Source organism: Buteo buteo, chromosome 1 (genome assembly GCF_964188355.1).
Source record: "Buteo buteo chromosome 1, bButBut1.hap1.1, whole genome shotgun sequence".
NCBI classification, from domain to species: domain Eukaryota; kingdom Metazoa; phylum Chordata; class Aves; order Accipitriformes; family Accipitridae; genus Buteo; species Buteo buteo.
This window is the reverse complement of record NC_134171.1, coordinates 2,744,461-2,765,916: the sequence shown is the minus strand read 5'-3', so window position 1 is coordinate 2,765,916 and position 21,456 is coordinate 2,744,461. Positions and strand designations below refer to the sequence as shown.

General features: G+C 38.2%; 1 protein-coding gene across 2 annotated transcripts in view; it reads right to left on the bottom strand.

Annotated features, from left to right (window-relative positions):
- Positions 1-21,456, bottom strand: part of DNAAF9 (dynein axonemal assembly factor 9) — a 78,825-nt gene that overhangs the window by 7,054 nt on the left and 50,315 nt on the right. For both annotated transcript variants that reach the window (XR_012652607.1, XM_075044040.1), the window contains exons 23-35: positions 20,716-20,804; positions 20,387-20,485; positions 20,005-20,122; positions 17,516-17,604; positions 16,051-16,209; positions 12,043-12,168; positions 9,999-10,036; positions 4,947-5,082; positions 4,534-4,620; positions 3,328-3,434; positions 2,553-2,627; positions 2,189-2,391; positions 375-440 (exon numbers count right to left, since the gene is read on the bottom strand). Coding sequence is in view for 1 of the 2 variants with exons in the window: in XM_075044040.1 (XP_074900141.1) it covers positions 375-440; positions 2,189-2,391; positions 2,553-2,627; positions 3,328-3,434; positions 4,534-4,620; positions 4,947-5,082; positions 9,999-10,036; positions 12,043-12,168; positions 16,051-16,209; positions 17,516-17,604; positions 20,005-20,122; positions 20,387-20,485; positions 20,716-20,804 (1,392 nt within the window). In the remaining variant the exon portion in view is untranslated. The remainder of the gene's footprint in view (positions 1-374; positions 441-2,188; positions 2,392-2,552; positions 2,628-3,327; positions 3,435-4,533; positions 4,621-4,946; positions 5,083-9,998; positions 10,037-12,042; positions 12,169-16,050; positions 16,210-17,515; positions 17,605-20,004; positions 20,123-20,386; positions 20,486-20,715; positions 20,805-21,456) is intronic.

The window sequence follows — 21,456 nt, the reverse complement described above, 5'->3', positions numbered from 1 at the left end:
GTAGTTGATGAGGGCAGGATTAGGCATTTGGGATCCTAATTTGCACGTGACAACCTGCACAGCACAGAACAGGGAGAAAAGACGGGGAAAGACCATTATGGTAGCCAAAAGCGTATGCTTGTCCAACACCTTACACCTCCCCCTACTTTTCAGAGCTAACTTGAAGCTCTGAGGTAACACCAAGATTTATATCTCAAATCCCTCCTGGACAGCCTCAGTTGTGTTTCAAGTGTATCCAAAGACAGTAAGTGCCATAATAATTTAGCGCTCAGCACACTTGTTATGGCAGGTATGGGAGGCGCTCTATCATACAAATGGATACTTAAGAAAATCAGCTGAAAAAAAGACGCTTGATATTAATTGCTTCTACTTACGTGAATGTTTTTTATTTCCTGAAGGGTTAGCATTCCTCTGGTTTTCAGGGCTTTCCTCTGAGGTTTCTGTATGAAGAATTAGACCCCAGTTATATACCTACTGAGTGACAGTGTGATACTACAGTTTAGTTTAGTTCAAAAAAACCAAACCAAACCAAAACAAACAAAACCCCCAACCCATACCACAAAACAGAAAAGTTTTTTCTTGAAAATGTGGATAACGGTAGCAAAATCTATGATCACATGCTATCATGCTCAAGCCCAGCACAAAAGTACTACTTTTAGAAGCATGTATTTTAAAAATTAATTTCTAGACAGAATTATTCAATTATATTAAAGCACTCACAACTATGTTCTGAAAACAAAAATAAAAATTAAGTCATCTTACATAAAGCATCATTAGAAATGACAAATTCTGAAAGTACTTCAAACAATACAATTTAAATACAGCTTTACTGCAAAAAAACGAAGAAAACTGGCACAGGAACCGAAAAACCATCTAGTTTTTAGTCTGAAAAGTTTTATAATTAATTTCTTTCACGCAGCATGCAATAACTGTCAGAACTATCTGAAACCCTAAATTAGCCATGACTAGTGAGACTGCACAAAGACTGTTTGTAGTCTTGAACTGCTGAAAGAGGAAGCACTTCACACTTGAGATAGCATTTAAATTCTAAGTTTTCATAAAATTAAAATATAATTCCATAGAGTGCTTTCTTTCATGTCAAAAGCATGTGTCTCCATATATTATCCATGTGAATCATACAGAGCATGAGATATGATCACAGAAAATGTATACTTCCCTGAAGTAACACAACCTACTAGAACATAGGTAAGAACCTGAAGATCCTTAGAAACAGCTCCAACAACGGTCTGCAGGAAACTTTTTTCCCTTCCTACACAGCTTTTTAGAGATACTATACAAATCCTAAGCTATGAAGAAGTAACCACGAGTATTTTTAACTAACAAGTGTTCCAAAGTGGGCATCACAAAAGGGCACAACTATAGGCTCAGGTTCCAACTAGAGTGCTAAAATATGCAATTTGTACGGTTGAACAGTTTCTGTCTAAGTATATTTCTCCATCAAGACTCACTTCCTAAGACCTTGATGTGCAGCCTGGCAAAAGTAATACTTGCTGGTATTACTTGGTTATGTAGCAGGGAACCATCTCGTCCCGCACTCCCGGTCAGGTCGTGCCAGTCACCGTGTGAAGTTAGTAAGACACCACAAGTGCAAAATGTGCCTTCTAGGCCCTTACGACGTACATAGTCCCTGTTCCCTGCTCCAACTTCTACCGCATAGGTACCTTAGCCATGCAGAAATACATAAAGCCTTACACAGCTGCACAGTTGACAGATTAAGCAAGACAAAATGAAAAAAACTATACCCTCCGTTTCAGTGGATTACTTCCAAGGAGGTTTAATTTAGTGAATCAAAACAAGTTTTCAGCTTTGCAGCGTTCAGGTACTTCAAGAAGATTTATTTCATACTACACTTTAGCTTTTGGCAATCATGTCTCAGCTAAATCATCTTGTGTTTATTCTGGACATACTCCATTTGCTTAAGCATTCAAGAGCAGATCAATCCATGAATAAGCTGTAGCAGATATTAAAACAATACACAAATTACAAAACACATTTGCAAACTGTTAGTCCTCTTTCTGAAATACATTTACATCCTGGAATGCTAATACCTTGGTAGAAGAGAAAGGAGATTAAAAAAAAAGTTTCATTGAGACACTCGGATTCCTCCTTTTGCTGTTAAGAAATGCCAAACACATCACACTGAACAAAAATAAACATGTCCACGAACCTGTTTTGCAGTTTCTCTGAGCCAGTCTTTTATATCCTCTTCCTTAAGAGAGCAGCCAATGAACACAAGGAAGCACTCCTGTTGACTGCTGCCATCTCTGTTATCGCTTCTTGATTCAGGAGGATTTGGCCCCTCCTGAACAGGCACAAGGCTTAGTGAGTTAGATGATGTGTTGTGACAGACTTCAATCACTTTATCAGAATCTAAAAAGGAGAAGATGGAAGAAAGAAATGTCCTGATAATCGCTAATCTAATTAACATCAACACATTGGTGTAGACAGAATACAGTACATAAAAAAGTTTTCAAATACACATACATGCACTGCCATCACAAGACAACGTGTAAACAGTAATTTGCCCTTACCTGAAAACTTAACTTTGCCCATGATGTGATAAATGTTTCCAGAAAAAGGACTTGGCTTGAGCAATGACTTAATCGCTGTTCGAAATAGAAAACAAATAGTTTATCTCATGTATTTTTCTTCTCCTTGGTGTAATTCTGGTCAGACCTATGCTACAGGTCTCTAATCCACATCCTAGTGCTTCAGGGGGAAAAGCTGCAGTGTCCCCCAGAGCCCCACTACGTAACATTTCTATATGTTCTCATTTCTTTGCTATGGGGTACGTGGGAAATAACATGTGTTTGGCATAATGAACGCTTACAGTGTGTGTGGAAAGTAAAATGGTGCTCCTTAACACTGTTTTGCTAAGGAAAGAAGCAAAGGCATGATTATATATCTACTCTAGTAGCCTAACACAGAGCTGAGCCTATTTTCTAATAACTACAAAGAATTATTTAGCATAAAAAGTAGAAGCTGATGGTTACTTATAAACTATATTTCGACACTACTAAGTAAAATTAAACATAAAATAAAAAGCAAACATATGAAGGTGTCTCAGTCTCTAGAAACAGAAAATTAAATTAGATTTCAATCTGAACAAAATCATGGGTCAATTTTCCAGAGCAGACACTTATGAAGATAATTTACTGTACTTCAAGGAAGGAAAGCTGAATTTTCAATTAAAAGTTTAGTTCAGCAGTAATTAAATAACTGTGCTACGTCAGTGCCTGCCTTCCTCTCTATTCCCCAGTATTTCAAACTTGGATTTAAATCAAGTCAGTCAAAGTTCATTTGTACCTTTACATTTGGTCACAAATCGTGTTTTTTCTAGAGGACGATTAAACCACACACAGATCTGAACCATTGGAGGGAAGAAAGACCCAGCTCCGTATTTGCCTTCATACCTTAAGACAAAAACACACACACCTTCAACATAGAGAAAACACATGCACTTGTGTTTTTCATCTAACAGACTTCTTAAAAGGAACATCTATTATTTCACCACAGGTAAGCCTTGCTTATATGAAGCTGTCTTCTCTAAGACATCCATGAAAATATGATATTGGCAGTACTAGGTTTTTCAAAGCACTCGGGACTCATTTTGATGCTCTTTCTGCTGCAATTTTTTCTTCTTGCATACTATCTACATAGTATTCTTGCATACTATCATCAAACAGATTAACAGTTGTCCAAGAGTTTTAAATATGTTCTTTTCCTGCTTTCTCTCTCTCCCTTTGGCTCCACGCAATCCACAAGCAGCTCTGACATCCCAAGCTTTGTGCCAGTTTACTTCAGGAGCCTTACTTGCATCCAATTTAGAGCAAGAATTATGAATAAAAAGATATACATACATACAGGGCTGGCAAGGTATGGTAAATAAATCGTGCTTCCAAACCTAACTAGGAAACAGTCAGCCAGGAGTTATAATGGCTGACAGGTTTACATTTTCTGCCAAATAGGTGCAGCACAGATAACTGCAACAAGATGTGTAAAGAACCCTGAACCATGAAAAAATATCACTCAGCATTAAATGGAAAGCTTGGTACCATGTATTATTGTGCCCTTAGCCTCTGCCAAGACTGTCAATAAGGTTGCTGGTTTTTATGAATAATTGTTCTGCTAATAGCTAGACTGACATAGCAAGTTCATTCCAGTAAGGCTGAACAGCTGTCAGAATGAAATTACTCTAGTCATTATTGACCTCACCCATCCCAATCCTTCCCAGCCTATTCCCAGAGGGTTCTTTGCTATTCTTCTGAAAAGCAACAGGAATCTTGCCATTGATTTAAATAGTGTCCAGAAAGGATCTTGTTCCCCATAAAAGCACAGCAATCATGTATCTACTACGAATACTCATCAGCTCTTTTAAAAATGATTTACAAAGCGATTGCCTGTTCCAAATGAGTAGTCTTGAAAAAAAAATATAAATTAAGTTAGTGAGACTTCTTAATCTTCAAGTTAATTAGAAAAATAGTTTTAAAATTTCTCAGTCTAGATACTTGCCAGCCAGGATACATTAAATATCGTGCTCTCATCATCTGAGGATTTGAAAAACTGCTTTCTGAGAGAATTAATTCAATATCCTCATTCCTATAAAGAGATAAAGAGAAAGATTTTTAATTTTGTAAGTTCAATAAAATGGCCACTATCTGTATGCTACTTACATAAAACAGAATGTGTTAGTCACAGTAAAATTAAAAGTATTTTTCCCTTATTATGACAGTAACGTAAGTCATACCCTGCAAACAAAACCATACATTTCCTAATCCCTACATTTATATGACCACAAATGTAAAGGGAAGATGCCTTCTGCATGATAAGCAATTAAGAAAAATCTCATCTCCTTTGTACAAGTTACCAAAGTAAAACAAGAGAAGTGCCAAAAGTGACAAATACTAGACAGTGATTAATGTTACCTAGTTACAACTCCATTTTCTGCCAAGATGAATGAAACAGCAGGATTTGCCGCTCGGATAAGGCTCTGCAATTGCCTAAGGAGTGGATGCTTCTGCTCTGTAGCATGACTTGTGAAAACCACGTTACTCACTAGTCCTGTGTAAGGAAATCAGAGAATAGTTTACAGAAGTCAGGCATGCAACACTGACTAATAAACTATTAAGTGATATAACAGCCATTCTTCTCTTATTTTCCTTCGATCTCACTACATTGAAGTTATTAAAGAGAAAAAAAAGCAACAAAAATACCCCAAGCAAGGAACCTTTCATCTAACAGAAGCTATTTAGACTCAATTAATCAAAAGAATCAATTAATTAGAAGAATAAATTCATCAGAGAATCAATTTAAGAAGGACTAGTTTAATAAAATACTAACATTTAAAGCCTCTTGGCAAATTCAATGTGTAGAAAGATAGACTAAACAGCTAAAAGACAGTATTTTGGACCCTGACAGTTGTCACTTCTAAAAACAAGAGAAGGGTTTGGTTTTTTTTTTTAATCTCTGTTTTTAGAGACAGACCCCAAAATGGTATTCAGACAGCAAGCCTGAACCCACAAGGCATCAAAAATGGTAACAGAGAAAAACAATGGGATAACTATTTGTCCCGAGCCCCAATTCCCAAAAAGACTCCGCTGTGCGATCAGAAAAGCGATTCCTTTTTCAGGCTTAACAATACCCCTTCACGTTGCACCTAGTGCCACCAATTTCATTGAAGACATGGTTACTCTTCTTAAGCAAAAACTTCCCAAGATTTGAAGTTGGCAACACAGTCTTTATGTTATACCTGCTGTCTTGCCAGGTATAAGTCAACCAACTGCTGCTACTGCAGATGCTGCCTCTGAAGGTGATCAGAAATTACACACCAACGATCACAGCCATCAAGCCTTGGGCACAGGAAGGGTTCTCATTTAGGAAATGATGACATATTGCACTTATCCGACTAATTTCAGTGTTATAGAGCCTCTGCTTTCCACTTATAACAAGAAGGTGCTACATCAGAATGAATTTCAGCCCAGTTCCTCAAAGAGATTGCACTGCCAACTCTTTAGGACTTCCTAGGATGTCAGTATTGTCCAAAATGTGTGCAGAATGGCATTTCTTTGCACAAGGTGTGCAGCTCATTTCAGACACTTTCCCGTAACTACAAGTAGGGTGTAAGACAGAACAGTAAACTCTCGAATATCCATGAACAATTGAACCAGGATGCATTTGCCTTTCCCCCAACCCATCACTATTTAAAGCAGAGTATGTAATGAAGCTCACACCGTGATCTGCTGCTTACAGTTATTCCTGATCTTTACAGAAGTCATTAAAGTACACTAATCCTTGCAGAGGCTTCTTTACACAGAAATTTCTATACCAAATGCTACCAGTCACTGTTACTTGCATCACTGACCCTTTCAAGCTAGAATTTTAGCAATAGCCCAAGCAAATTTTCATCATTAGTATTTCTCTTTTTTTAATCTCCCACAGAAGTTTCCACTCCAATTTCAGAAACATCTAAGTTTTCTCCAATACACAGTCGCTCTTGAGAGAGATAGGGGGAGGGGGAAAAGCAGCAAGCACACTTAGAAATTTAAGTCACACGCATGCTTGAAATTATTATGTAGATCATGCAATTAAGATGAAAACTATGAATAAGCTAATCAACAACCACCACACTGCGGGTGCACTACATGCGCAGTGTTTTTCTTTCTTCATATGCCCAAACTTGATATTGATTTAAAAGTCGAGTTTAATTAAAAACATAGTTATACTTTCTGTGAAGTTGGCACAGAACAATAAAAAGGCTGCATAACATAAATGCTACGAAGCATATATTACAGTTAGAAGCACGATGCCTTGGAGAGAATAGGTATTTGTCAGGGACTAAGCTGGCAAAGCTTAAAGTTAAGAAAAAGATTCAAGGAATAAAATACCTAGCAAATCAGAAACCTATGCATCTTGTCTCATGTTCATCACCCATACTCTTTCTCCATCAATCTCTGCTTCATTTGTGCTCGTCTAATGGGAACAGCTTTCGGGCGCTAGCTGTCATTCTTGCTTGTAAACTCCCACGCAGTCTTGGAAGTAACAGAACACTGCTCAGAGCCTGGGGAACCCGCAAGCTTTGGCTCTGCAGACACCTATACATAAATCTTGTAAGTGCCAGTATCACACAAGAATTGGCCCTGGGTTAGCAGGCAACAGTCCATGATTCTGAATTGAGCGACAGGCAATATAAACCAGAAGAAAAATAGCTTTCTGTGAACTGGAAGATGCCTATATAGCTTTCGTAACAAATAATTTTGACCTTTTCTATTTAAATTGCCACTGCCATCTCTGTTTCTACTACATTTTGAAGACCACCCAGTTTTGTTTAATTCCTTATTTATACACTCATCTAAAGGAAAAAAAATCTTTGCCGCCTGGGGAATAGCATGTTCAACAGAAGCAGTAAAAAAACAGGAGGAATAGATTAAAAATACATATGCTTTACAAAAATAATGGAACCTCTTTGCTCCCAAACATACAATGGGCGTATTTAACAACAGCGATGTCTTAATCTGCAAAACAATTTAATATACAACACAAGAGATGCCAACGTGCCCTTAGACTAGTAAGGTGTCATCTTACAGCTTCTATGCAAGAAAAAGAAAGAAAAAAAAGAGGTATATTTAGGAGGAGTGAGACAAAAGGAAATTACAGCACATGGATGGTGGCAAGATTTTTTTGAAAAGTTTAAACAAGTATGCAAGGGAGGGACAAAGCAAAACTGCTAACGTTGGTCACTCTACTCCAGGCTTTATCAGTTCTCCCTGATCCTGATCTGTTTCTCTTAGTCTTGTGGCTTTCCAAACAGAAAGTGTCACTCGTAATATGATGTCACGTTGCTAACATGCATAGGTACCCCTTCGTTTATAGAGAAAGCCACAAAATAGAAGACACCTGGAAAGCAGCAGCAAAAGGCTAATCCTACTCACTCCCCAAATTTGTGAGATAGTTATGTGGACAAGATAACCACCTAAAAGTCTAATTAATTCCTACTTGCCTATAGCCGTACTTGTCTTTTCTTACACCCTCATTGCAAGTTTCTGTTTTCAGATTTGTACAACGTGCAGTATGACATGTCTTGGCCCACTGATGGCACAGTAACACAAACAATAATATTGGGGTGCATGACACACAAAAAAAGTAGGACAAATATCTGTCAAAGTGAATGTCTCATTAAATACTGCTATCGTTGCACCAGAAATGAATTCTCAGTTATGCAGAAGTAAATTCCCTACTATACATGTGATACAATTCTGCATTTGTCTGGAAAGTTTAAGAGTGTACCACATCTCAGTTCAAAGCATACTTTTCCTCTTACAACTTTTTACACAAAAATTGCCCCATTCATGTGAAACAATTTGCTTTACAGGAATAGACCTCTAGGCTATCTAATGTGACATTTTATATCTGAAAACTGGACGACAAAACCTTGCAACATGCAGAAATAATTCACTGCCAGAAGAACATTCTTCTAACCTCCGGTATTTTTCCTTCTTTCAGTGTCTGAACCATAGAAAAATTACCTATACTTGTCCTATGCATTTTCTAGTTCCTCCTTGAACAATGACAAATTCTCACCCAATCAGGTCTGTACAACTGCACTTTAAAAAAAAGATAGCTTTGAGCCTCTTGGGGGTTTTTTTGTTTTTTTTTTTCATTCTGTCATCAAAAAAAAAAAGCATGCTTGCATTCTTAACTTCTCAGTAGTTATTGATACTTTGTTATATTCTTAATTCTTAACATTCTCCTGCTCTCTTCAATTTCAACCATGGCTATAATCATGATAATTATCTATTGGTCGGTTCCCTGATTTGTAGCACCAACATTTCTCTCCAAGTAAGAATAAAATAGTGATTTATACAAGAGCACCTACATTCCAGCTTGTTCACAACCTCGTTCTTTTGGATTTCATTCTTTTGGGGTCCCTTCACACATGAATAAGAGGTGGCATAATTCTGGCAGCAAAACTCTACAGAGTATTTAGACTCTATAGAGTCTAAATAGCCACAAGAAGAGTGCAGCATCCTACTCCGACAACTGCATTTAAATACAAACACAAAAATTAGTCCTGCAGTTCACTTGGGAAGACATGAGCATAAAATCAGAAAGTCATGTTGCAGTAACTGCAGTCCAACAGCGACTTAAAAAAAAATCTCAACTGTCATTGGTCTACCTAATTTCAGGTTGAGCTTACAGTCTGCCTAAAATGATGATTATCTGACTGGAGAGATCTGTTCTCATATATACACACACCCCCAGCATGTACTGGTCTCAACATTGTAAATCAGCTATACAATTGTTAAAAACAACTGTGCTATAGCTGAATTTGCTTCTGCTCTTGAAACTTAAAGAACTCAGTTGATGGTGAGTCAGGAAGGATGGTATCCAATTTATGCCAACAGCTGCTCTCCACGCCTGACAAGGAGGATGATGCATTTCATAGTCAGGATATAAAACTGAATATACAGGTAAGAAACAGTTCTTTTGCAAGTGAGCTTTTTTGTCTGCTTCAGTGTCAAATGAACCCTGCGAGGATCCTCCACACTGCATTAAGAAGAAAATATGGGGAACAAGGGAACCAGCTCATTTTTCCCTCTCTAAAATAGCAAAAAGGAGAGCTCTATTTCCTCATGCCTTGCCAAAAAAGAATGGAACTCAGATCCAATCCATTTTGCTCCTAGATTTACAACACAGCACGAGTTATAACAGTTCATGGTAAGCAGTTTAACTCATGGTCCTGGAAAACCTATCCTCCAGATGAGGACAACCAGAATACATCATGCTCCATATTCTTACATCTTCTCCAGGCACCTATGGTGTTTAATAATGTAGGAAGAGAGATTTTTCTGCACAGATGGTTCTTACCTCGAAGAGTTTATCATGATACTTTGACTATATGCATTTACAGTGTATTTATTTGGCCATATGGCTCAGCTACTTGTTCTGTAGAGCTCAAAGTCAAGAAAAGTGACACATACCTTGTGAACACTGGTCCAAGAACTTGGGAAAAAGAAGCCTAGAAAAACCAGAAGTTTGTACATCAAGAATGGATATTATTATTTAAGTAAAGCATTAACATTCATCTGGACACTGACAGCTAGAGTCTTACTATCCAACCCATTTTCATGTTTCCTTTCTTCAGTCCATGTAACTGGAACATCCCTATATGTTATGTCTTTCAGGAGTTCTTCCCCCAAAATTAGTTTTGTAGATGGTTTTAATCCTTTAATGGATTTCACAGCTAATTCCTAATACGCAATCTATTCTGTATTCTAGGAAAACAGAAAGGCTTCAATATTATTTTAATTCCTAATTAAACAACAGGAATTTTAAGCTTGCCCTAAAGAATTGTGTCTTCCAAACATGGTGGAAACTCTCATGGAAAGATTGTATATACATAATACTTTCTGTAGTACATATCATACCAATTTCTGATAGCGTCAGACAAGTGACAATTAAAAAAAAACCTCTAGAGGAAAGGGAGTACTTTACCTGAGCCCCTTCAACTACCACCCCCTGCCCTGGCTTACTATTCAACACAGGGAAGAGCTTCATCCTAGGCTTACAAAAGAGCTAGATCTCTACAGTAATGAATTTTGAGACTTTAAGAAAGAGTCCTGATTTTCGTGACTGCAAAAGTTTCAAGTCAGACATTAAAATCACTCTTCTCAATTTGCACAGTGAAACTGCCAAAGCTTCCCAACTGAAAGATTTGTCATTGGCAGCACATGGCTACTTGGTAAGTTCTTATCAGAAGAAACTTCAAAGCAAGACACAAATAGTCTACAGCATAGGCTATGCCTCTTCCTTCAATTGCTACTGCACTTCAAGAGACAAACAATGTTAGTCAAAGGACTGCAGGCTACTGCTGCTATAAATACTACTCAGTACCATGACTAGTAACACATTAGTAAGTTTAAAAAAAACCTAGGAATGGAACTTGTCTTTCCTACAATTATGGAAAGAACAAGTTAAAACAGCACTCCAGCATCAATTCACAAATATTTTATGTAGTCTTTATTATTTATTTACAATCTTTGTCACGGAGACAAAAAGAAGCAGTAAGGTAATGTCTATTTATTGACTAGTGCAAAGCACAAGAAGCGCAATGGTTAGCATTTTAAAAACAGCTAGGAAGTTTAAGGAATGCACTTTTATAAAATGATCGGGCAGTTCACCTCTAAGCTGCGATGCAGAGCATTTTATCACAAGTAGCAGCAATGCTAAGAACTCTGAAAATTGTAACTGCTTTAACTTACTTTTATCAAACCAGCTGCAAGGCATAATTGCAAAATTTAAATATTACAATTTTACAGATAGGTCTATGAAATCAGTTCCACGTTCATTTAAGTGTGGAGCACATATATATATATATATACACACTATGAAACAGCAACCATACCACACTATTTTAAAATGTCAGCGACTTGGCTTTGCTACCGTTTCCTCCCCACCCTGCCTCTGCAGTAACCCAGGATATCAGATTTTAATATTTGTAATGCTTTTGCTTCCGTGCTTTGTCATTCTCTTCAACAAAACTATGCTTCCCATAATTTCTATATTTTAAATCTGTACAATCTTCATTTAATATCCCAAAACAGTGACATGATCAACAACCCAAACTGAGACACGCATCTCAATTTTTAGTCACACTCACAAAAAGATGTCAAAAGAATGATTTAAAAAAGCACATGACAGGACAGTTGACTGTCCAGATTTTACAAAGACCTTAGCCAGAGTATACATATTTAAGCAGTATGCTAATGACAATCTTTGTTTATTCTTCCACAAGTTAAACTTTTATTAATATTATATATAATTATATCCCTAGTGGAAACCAAGTGTCATCATTATAAACCAAACAGTACTTCAAAGTTCATCCAAGATGGATTACCTACCAGTTTTATGAGTTTTAAGACAGTTCAATGGCATTTAGCCATCATACATCTCTAATTATTATAAAAGTGATCTCACAAGCTTCTATATCTATTTTCAAACTAGTAGAAATAACTTAAAGTATACCTATGTTCCATATAGCAACTCAGTGGCTCTACACAAGTATTAACAGTTCCAATGATGAAAGACGACTTCACGTCTGGGTCAGGATGAGTTTGCAGAGCCTGTACAACATCAATAACATCAGTGTATCTGTAAGAAAACGAAATAGTGGATTCAGAGAAACAGAATGATGCATTTCAAGATCTAGTAAGAAATCAATTGCTTGCAAGAAGGTTAGATTTCTAAAAAAGCCTACAAAAATAATCATGAACCAGTTCAAACTTGGCAAATACAGACAAATAAAGCTGACTGCAAGTAACGTTAGAAATAAATTGACAACTACAGAGAAAAGCAGTATAAACTTTGCATTGAACAACTGAAAAGTCCAGCTTTCAGGAAGCACAAAAGGCATAATCTAATACAAGCACGTGATGCCTACTCCCTAGCATATTAAGCACTAAGTATTATTCAACTAAAACAAGAAATTAAAAAGCAACACCTCTCAGTTATCAGCACTCCGATTTCAGCGTGCTTCTATAATTAATGTGTCCATTTTTTATCAGTACTCCAGCCATTGCTGTATTATACTCGTGTATGATAGCAAAGTTTAAGTGAACCTGAGTTTTTATTCCAGGTGCTTATTTCTCACCCAGTTACAATCTTCTCTCAAAGCTGTACTGTCAGTTAAGTTAATGGATTATTTAGAAAACTCCAGCTACTTTAAAAAGCTATCTATACCAACAGTCAACTATGCAGAAATAACAGAAAACCTGTCATTAGCCATTGCTGAAGCCAGCACTGCTACCAGAATATAAGCACCCTTTAAGTACGGAAAGGCTGAAATAAGGTGTCCCTGGAGCCTTCTCTTCTCCAGGCTGAACAACCCCAAGTCTCTCAGCCTGTCCTCACAGCAGAGGTGTTCCAGCCCTCTGATCATCTTCGTGTCCCTCCTCTGGACCTGCTCCAACAGGTCCATGTCTTTCCTGTGCTGAGGACCCCACAGCTGGACGCAGAACTGCAGGTAGGGTCTCATGAAAACGGAGCAGAGGGGCAGAATCCCCTCCCTCGACCTGCTGGTCACACTTCTGATGCAGCCCAGGATACGGTTGGCTTTCTGGGCTGTGAGCGCACATTGCCGGCTCATGTCCAGGTTTTCATTCACCAGTACCCCCAAGTCCTTCTGCTGAGGGTGCATTCAATCCCGCTGTCTATCATTGATGGAGATACTAAACAGCACTGGTCCCAGTATGGACCTCTGAGGGACACCACTCGTCACCGATCTCCATCTGGACATTGAGCCATTGACCACTACCCTCTGGATGTGACCATCCAACCAATTCCTCATCCACTGAACAGTCCACCCATCAAATCCATGTATCTCCAATTTAGAGAAGGATGTTGGGGGGGACTGTGTCAAAGACCTTACAGAAGTCCAGACAAACGATATTTGTAGCTCTTCCCTTGTCCACTGAGGTAGTCACTCTACCACAGAAGGCCACTTGGTTGGTGAGGCAGGACTTGTCCCTGTTGAAGGCACGCTAGCTGCCTTGAATCACCTCCCTGTCCTCCATGTGACTTAGCATAGCTTCTAGGAGGATCTGTTCCATGATCTTCCCAGAAACAGAGGTGAAGCTGACAGGTCGGTAGTTCCCAGGGTCCTCCTTTCTACCCTTTTTAAGAATGGATGCAATGTTTCCCTTTTTCCAGTCACCAGGGACTTCACCTGACTGCCATGACTTTTCAAGTATCTTGGGAGAGTGGCTTGGTAACGACATCAGCCAATTCCTTCAGGACTCTGGGAAGCATCTCGTCAAGTCCCACAGACTTACATATGTTCAGGTTCCCCAGGTGGTCACAAACCTGATCCTCTCTTACAGCAGGAGGGACTTTGCTCCCCCAGTCCCTGCCTTGCAGTCTGTCCACTTGAGAGGTGTGGGAAGAGAGGTTGCCAATCAGACCGAGGCAAAAAAGTTGTTGAGTACCTCAGCCTTCTCCTTGTCCACTGTTACCAGTTTGCCAGTCTTGCTCATCAAAGGGGGTACACTTTCTTTGGCCTTCCTTTTCTGGCTGACACACCAGTAGAAGCCCTTCTTATTCTTTGCATCCCTTGCCAAGTTCAGGTCCATCCACACCTTGGCCTTTCTGACTGCATCCCTACACAACCAGGCAGCATCCCTACACTCTTCCCAGGATACCTGTCCCTGCTTCTACTGCCTGTGCATTTCTCCTTCTTGCCCTTTAGTTAGACCAGCAGGTCTTGACTCAGCCATGCCAGTCTCCTGCCTTCCTTTCCCAATTTCTTACACATGGGGATCAAGAGCTCTTGCACTCTATGGAAAGCATCCTTAAAACATCTGCCAGCTCTGTTCTGCTCCCTTGTTCCTGAGGGAAGTCTCCCAGGGAGTCCTACTGATTCCTTCAACAGCTGGAATTCTGCTTTCCCAAAATTCAGGGTCCTGACTTTACTCTTTGCCTGACCCATATCCCTCAGGACTGTGAACTCCACCAGCGTGCAATCACTGCAGCCCAGGCTGCCTCCAGTCTTGACACCACTGATTAGCTCACTTGCATTGGTGACCATCAGGTCCAGTATCGCATCCCCTCTGGTAGGGCTGTCTATTACTTGGCTTAAGAAGTTATCCTAAATGCATTCCAGGAGTCCCCTGGATTGCCTACAGCTTGCCATGCTACTTTTCTAGCAGATGTCAGGGTGGTTGAAGTCACCCAGCAGGACAAAAGCCTGCGAGCTCTTATGGAGCCGTTCATTCTGAAGTACAGAGACTCAGAACATACCATACGAGAAGTGATGTGCAAAAATTGCACAAATATTTATTTGGAGAGCAAGTCACATGCATGCAATATTGCCCCTCTATCTCCTTATCTTTCATCAACTGGAACTTTGAAAGCTTGTGTCACATTTTTTGTAGCTAATACTGCCAAAGAATCAAAGCAAGGACTAGCAGAAATGCAAAGAAAAAGCAAGCATCTATGCACACAAAGATGCTAAATCTTGAAAAAAAGCAAAGATTGGTTCTTTTGCTTATTGTAGCACACTCATTCTATGTTTAAAAAATTCAGTAAGAGTCACAATAGCTTAGGTTTTTAAGGTTCTATTTGGAGGAAAAAACATTGCCAACTGAATGGGCCATTTAATTCTGGAAACTACGAATTTATTTATTACAGATTTTCTAGCACTCTTTCAAAAGTTTAAGGTACAGTAAGCACTTGAGAGATATAATTATAGTCTTTATGTCAAACCATATCACACTTCCTAAAATTAATTTATATTCTGAAGCAACTCAAATTTTACCAAAATGCTCTCAGTCATCTAATGCCTGAAAGACAAGAGATCTTCCTCTGAAAGAAATAGGGAGGTGGCTCCACCCCCATTTTTCATCAAAACAAAGTCAACGTTTTAGCAAACTTTCAAATAAAATTATACATGAAAGTAGGGCAAGAACTCAGCTAACATTTCTCTGCATTCTGTAAAGAAGTTGTGCATTTATTCCATTGTTTTTTGTTTTGTTATCAGCAAAACACAGGTCTGTTGGGAAAAACTACCAATAATTAATTTGCCAGCCTTTCAAGGGCAAATGCCTCTCCATCTAGGACCTCCAGGGGCAGGGGGGAAACAAAAAACAAAACCAAACCACACGCAGCTGCACCAATAAAGTGGCATTTAACACCAGTCTAAGATGCAGCTGGGAAGGGCAAGAAAACTTCTTCTGAGAAGCCAAAAGTCACAGTCAATCTCCTAAATAGGGCAGAACCACCAAATGCAGTCCCTCCTTCCATATGATTGAAGGAAGACTACAGACACCTTTTTTCCAATGGAGTAACAAGCAATAAAGTTAACAGGTTGCAGAAAAGCTGAGTTTAGTACATACGTACAACAGAATTCAGAGTACGACACTTTAGCACAGAAATATGACTGTTTCAGAGTGATGGGAAAGTTTAAAAATGCCCTGGAAATAGGAAGGGAAGAGAAATCTCTTATTCTGTGCAACAGTTAAAATGGTTTCAAACATTTACCCTTGTAAGACCACCAAGAGACGCTTGTTCCTTTTAGCATAAGCGGACTGACGGACGCTGTGGTTTTGCTGAGCCTCCAGGACACTGGAGAGGTAACGCTGGAAGTGGGTTGCACTGAAACATTCAGGACTATCCATAGTTTGCCGATAAACTATCCACCTAAACAACAGAAAACAAGGCAAGAAGTGAATGTTCTATGACATAGTATTTCTGTTTTCTTTTTACTTTGAACCAACAGACCAAAAATAAATTTGACAAGCTCTAAGATTCCACATCTCTCACACCACGTGGGAAAGAGGAATTTACTTGGCTTTCTATCATTTCCAGCTGAAGCACATTCTTTACATTACTGCCAAAAGGTTTTGTGGGGTTTTGTTGTTGTTTTTTAATAAAACAATGTTCAACATCATCTTCAAAGCAGCACATCACATGAGTAACTCTGATCTTTTTTAGCAATGCAGTAAACTAAAATTATAGACTCTGGGCATGAAAATATTACACTGCAAAAATAAAAAATAACAATGACATTTGCAGGAAAACATGATGAAATGTATTATTACAGAACACTCAAAAGTCACCTTACATGCTTGCCCTAAAAACAGAACCACAAAACTGTTCTGAATCAACTTGCTAATATCAAGACACTGAGTTAAAAGTAATACAAAAAAAACAATCTAGAACATTACTAAGATTAAATGCTAAGGTGTTTGGCCATAAGATTTAAAAGGGTAAGAATTTTTTTGTTTTAGTTTTCCAGAAGCTATATCAACAGACAGAATGGCTAATTCCTAGAGCAGATTTATCTTACTGCCACACAACAGATGTCCTGAACATATCTCCTGCTATTATAAAATAGAAACCAGGTCATATTAAAAACAGTGCTGTAACAAGGACTGTTGGTATAGTCTTTTCTCCAAGAAAAATGCATTTTAGACTTACTACCACAAGTCAGTAAATGGAAGCTCTTCACCCGTTTCCTTCAAGTTGTGACGACTTCCATACTTGCGTAAGGCAGGATTCATGTGGCCCTTCTAAGATTATTCTTAACTGTTTGTAGCATCAGTGATAGTTCCAGACACACATCATAGATCTACAGTTATACCTGTGGTATTCTTAATATGGAATAGCAACAAAGAAATCTCCTGGGCTATTTTTCTTGTCTAAATGTCTAAAATCTAAGGGCAAATCTACCTGGCATAACACAGTTAAGTGAGATACCTGAAGTAACAGAATTGAAGTAATATACCCTACCGTATAGTGTGCTATGTAGAACTAGTTAAGGTGCCTCATAATATTTACTGAATTTATTCTTATAAACACATCTGTTTTAAAATTAGAAACTAGGATATAAAAAAATAAAATAAATTAAGTGAAACATTGATAGTTTCATTTCCTTCACGCTGACTAGTTCTTTGGTGGTTAGTATGACCACTGCTTTGGATTGTAAAACCAGAACTGTACGAACCTTCCACGCTCCTTGTTAAAAGTTACAAGAAAAGCGCACAGATCACTGCAACGACATCCTGGAAGACCAGTTATAACGGTGATAACCACCTAAAACACAGGGAACAAGTAAGAAGAGGGGCAACTTGAAGACTAGAAATGAGCTACAACAATTACACACACATAAGGCTTCTCACTTGATAAAATCTTAAGTCTAAACACAAAATTGACACTAACCACAGAAACAGCGAGATAGTGTAGAACTGTAATTGTGTTTATGCAATTACTCAGATATGCATCATTTTAGAAAGATGTATTCACTCTTGCTTTTCATACCTTAAATACAGTGAAAGGTTAATTAACAAATACAGCAAACAGTATTATCAAAGCCTTTACATTTCAATATAGTCTGCAGTGTAAGTATTAATGCAGCTGTCAGACAAAACACTGAGAGACACTAAATAGGTTACGTTTCCTCTGATGACAAGGGTACGTTCAAATGCATAGAACAGTATTCAGCCAAAATGGTTCAAAAAGTGATGGTGTATGTCATACAGTCTTGCGAAACACAAAGAGCAACTTTAGATTTCTGATACTGAACTGAGCATGCTATACACAAAGTTTATTCCAGCAAAGCTGCGTTTGGAGTAGGATTGGTAAGAGGCTGCACACTAACAGCTCTAACATACCAATGGCTTTTCTGCATCAAGCACCTCTGTTTCCATTATGTGTATTTCTTGTGGTACTTAGACAGGCATCATAGCAAAGAAACACTGAAAAGCAGTCAGACCATATTTCCGAAGTGTGTGCACGTATATATATATTTCTACACTATATACTGGAGTGTGCTACAGAAGTATGCAAATGAGCTCTGGAGAAAACACGACTGAAACAACTCTCCGTGCTGAACTTGACTTAAGAAATTATGTCACACTGGCAACCAGTCGTCATCCTGCTACTAACAGACAAATTACCTCTTCCAGTTTGTAACTGCATGATATTTGAAGATAGCCATCTGCAGACTATTTGCATCCTAACGTCAAAATCACTTTCAGATACTCACAGAAAATGAGTATTCATGATAATAGATATAGGGAAGTAACTCAGAAAACTCTGAGGTACTAAGTTTGCATGTGTCCTGTTTTCAGCTGGGATAGAGTTAACTGTCTTCCTAGTAGCTGGTACAGTGCTATGTTTTGAGTTTAGTATGTGAAGAATGTTGATAACACACTGATGTTGTCAGTTATTGCTCAGTAGTGTTTAGACTATAGTCAAGGATTTTTCAGCTTCTCATGCCCAGCCAGGGCACCTGACCCAAACTGGCCAACGGTGTATTCCATACCACGTGACGTCCCATCTAGTTTAGGAACTGGGAAGGGGTGGGGGGGCAGGGATTCGCCGCTCGGGGACTGGCTGGGTGTCGGTCAGCGGGTGGTGAGCAATTGCCCTGCGCATCATTTGTACGTTCCAATCCTTTTATTACTACTGTTGTCATTTTATTAGTGTTATCATTATCATTATTAGTTTCTTCTTTTCTGTTCTATTAAACCGTTCTTATCTCAACCCAGGAGTTTTACTTCTTTTCCCGATTTTCTCCCCCATCCCACTGGATGGGGGGGAGTGAGTGAGCGGCTGCGTGGTGCTTAGTTGCTGGCTGGGGTTAAACCACGACAGCATGTTTTATAGAATTTGGTATGAACATTATAAAAAGACTTTTCTTTCTTTTTCTTTTTTTAAACATACACAAAGACAGTTAAACCAACCCTAAAATCAGATTTAAAAGCATTCATAGGGTTTATTAATTAATACTTAATTTTAAGTGTCAGTATGGTCTCTGAACTAGCTCCCAGAAATTAAGTCTGGTACCGTATTGCAATATGCAAAGAGAAAGACTATATTCCTGCTGCTTTGACTTTCTTGCTTACAGCAGATTTCAAATGCTGGAAAGTTACAAGGAAATACTTTCTCTGAAAATGCTATTTAAAGCACTCCTTAAGTTTGACAATTGTTATTGCCCCTATAGAGAACTGAGCGTTCTACAGATAATATCAGCAAATGTTAAATATCATGTGCTACCTCTATGCTATTTAAAGGACTTTTATGTTCTGGAGAACAATTCAGTTAAATTATTCAGCAATTCATAAAAACAAGCTACTGCTTTAGGGCGAACTCTCTCTGGACATTAGAGAAAACTGTTCACTTGAAGATCTAGGTCCCATTTTCTGCCTCTCTTTTACCAGGCTGAAGGGCCATTAACATTTCCAAAAGATTGTTTAAATGAAAAAAATTCAAGTAACCTAATCAGGAAAACAGGGCAGAACAATTTATTCTAAGAAACAGACTTGAAGCAAGTTTAGTGTGAACTGGTGGCACTGGAGAAGGAGGCAAAGAGCATGGCTAAACATACATTAGTACTTTACTACATTACCTGCAACAGAACTAGTGATGGACAGAATATTTGACAAATATTCTATAATAGGGATAGGAAGTATTGCTGGGTTGCTTCCTTACCTTATCACTTTCTGCTTTGCTATCAGGAATGATTTCTGACTGTTGCAATAGAATAGGAAGATGTGCTCTCATTATTGCCTCATGACTGACGCTGCTGACTGTAAAATGTTGCAGAAACCTTTAAAAAATAAAAGTTTTATTTTCTTACAATCAAGACCAGAAGATTTCATCCATATAAATAGTTGGGAAATTGCTAAAGTAAAATTGTTAAAGGGTCGAACAGAGGCTTCCTAGAGAAGAAATAATTAATCTCAGATTAAAAATATCTATGTGAAGACAGAGTTATTAATAAGCAATTTTTAGACAAGTATTACATATACCAAAATATTTTTGTATTATTTCTGATAAAACCGATCCCTTGAAAACAAAAATAATTTCTCACCTCTCTAATTCTGGAAGGGCAGCAGATATTTTCAACTCCCTGCATCTTTCCCCAGAAGGAAAAGACAAGGCATTAAATAGCTTCTGAACACTGGAATGCCTAAAACAAGCAAATTAATTGGTTAGTTAAAGGAGAAACCTAGGAATTTATCTTCTTTAAATCAGACGGCTACATATTAACTAGTACAAAAAAATAAAGCAAGTGTTGCACTAAGAATGCAACAACTCCTTTTTGAATCATTATCAAGATCGTCAATGAATGACAGCATTTTTTTGATTGTAGCACACAGTTAATGTATAATTGCACTAGAGTAAGTGGCATGAACTTACAGTCTCTTTTGTTCCACAGACAGGAATTCTTCCTGGATAACCGTTAAAGATAATCCTGAGTTTGTCTGGTTTTGCCACGAAGAGAAAACCTGGAACAAACCAGACCTATGCGTAAGCATCATTATTTTGCAAAATTTGTTTTGAATTTGTTTAGGAATTGTTTTTGTTCACCAAAAAAAATACATGCGTTTTAACTAGCCATTAAATATTTCACAATGCTGGCGTGGCTGCAAGAATTCAAAATATGGAAGAAGACGCCACAGATCAGATTTTGTAAGCTTCTCTTTGGTGAAACTGGAACTGCCCTAAAAAGTAACTTTACTGAAAAGGTCTAATTTTTCCCCCGTCTTCATAGCTGGGGGAAAAATCATAGGAAAAAAATTTACCCACCAAAGCAACAGTACCATTCACGTGTATCTTTTAGTCACAGCGTGCTTCACTGATAAAAATACTAGCTATTTCTAGTCCAACTGCTGTAAAGCAGGAACTGAATTAGTCTAAGTCTCCTTTAAGCAGTATTGTAATTTTCATGAGGTAAGATTGCAGCAATCATTTCTAGAAATTTAAGAAAAACTCCGTTCCTTTGCAAAAGAAAAAGGGAGCCCTTCGTTTCTCTAGGGAACAGAGTTTTGGCTCACATCCTATTGCTCTAGCCAAGTCACATTAATATGAATGGCACTCTGAACCTAGAAATCAGATTCAGATGAATCACACAGTCATTTAAGTGTTCGGTATTTCCCT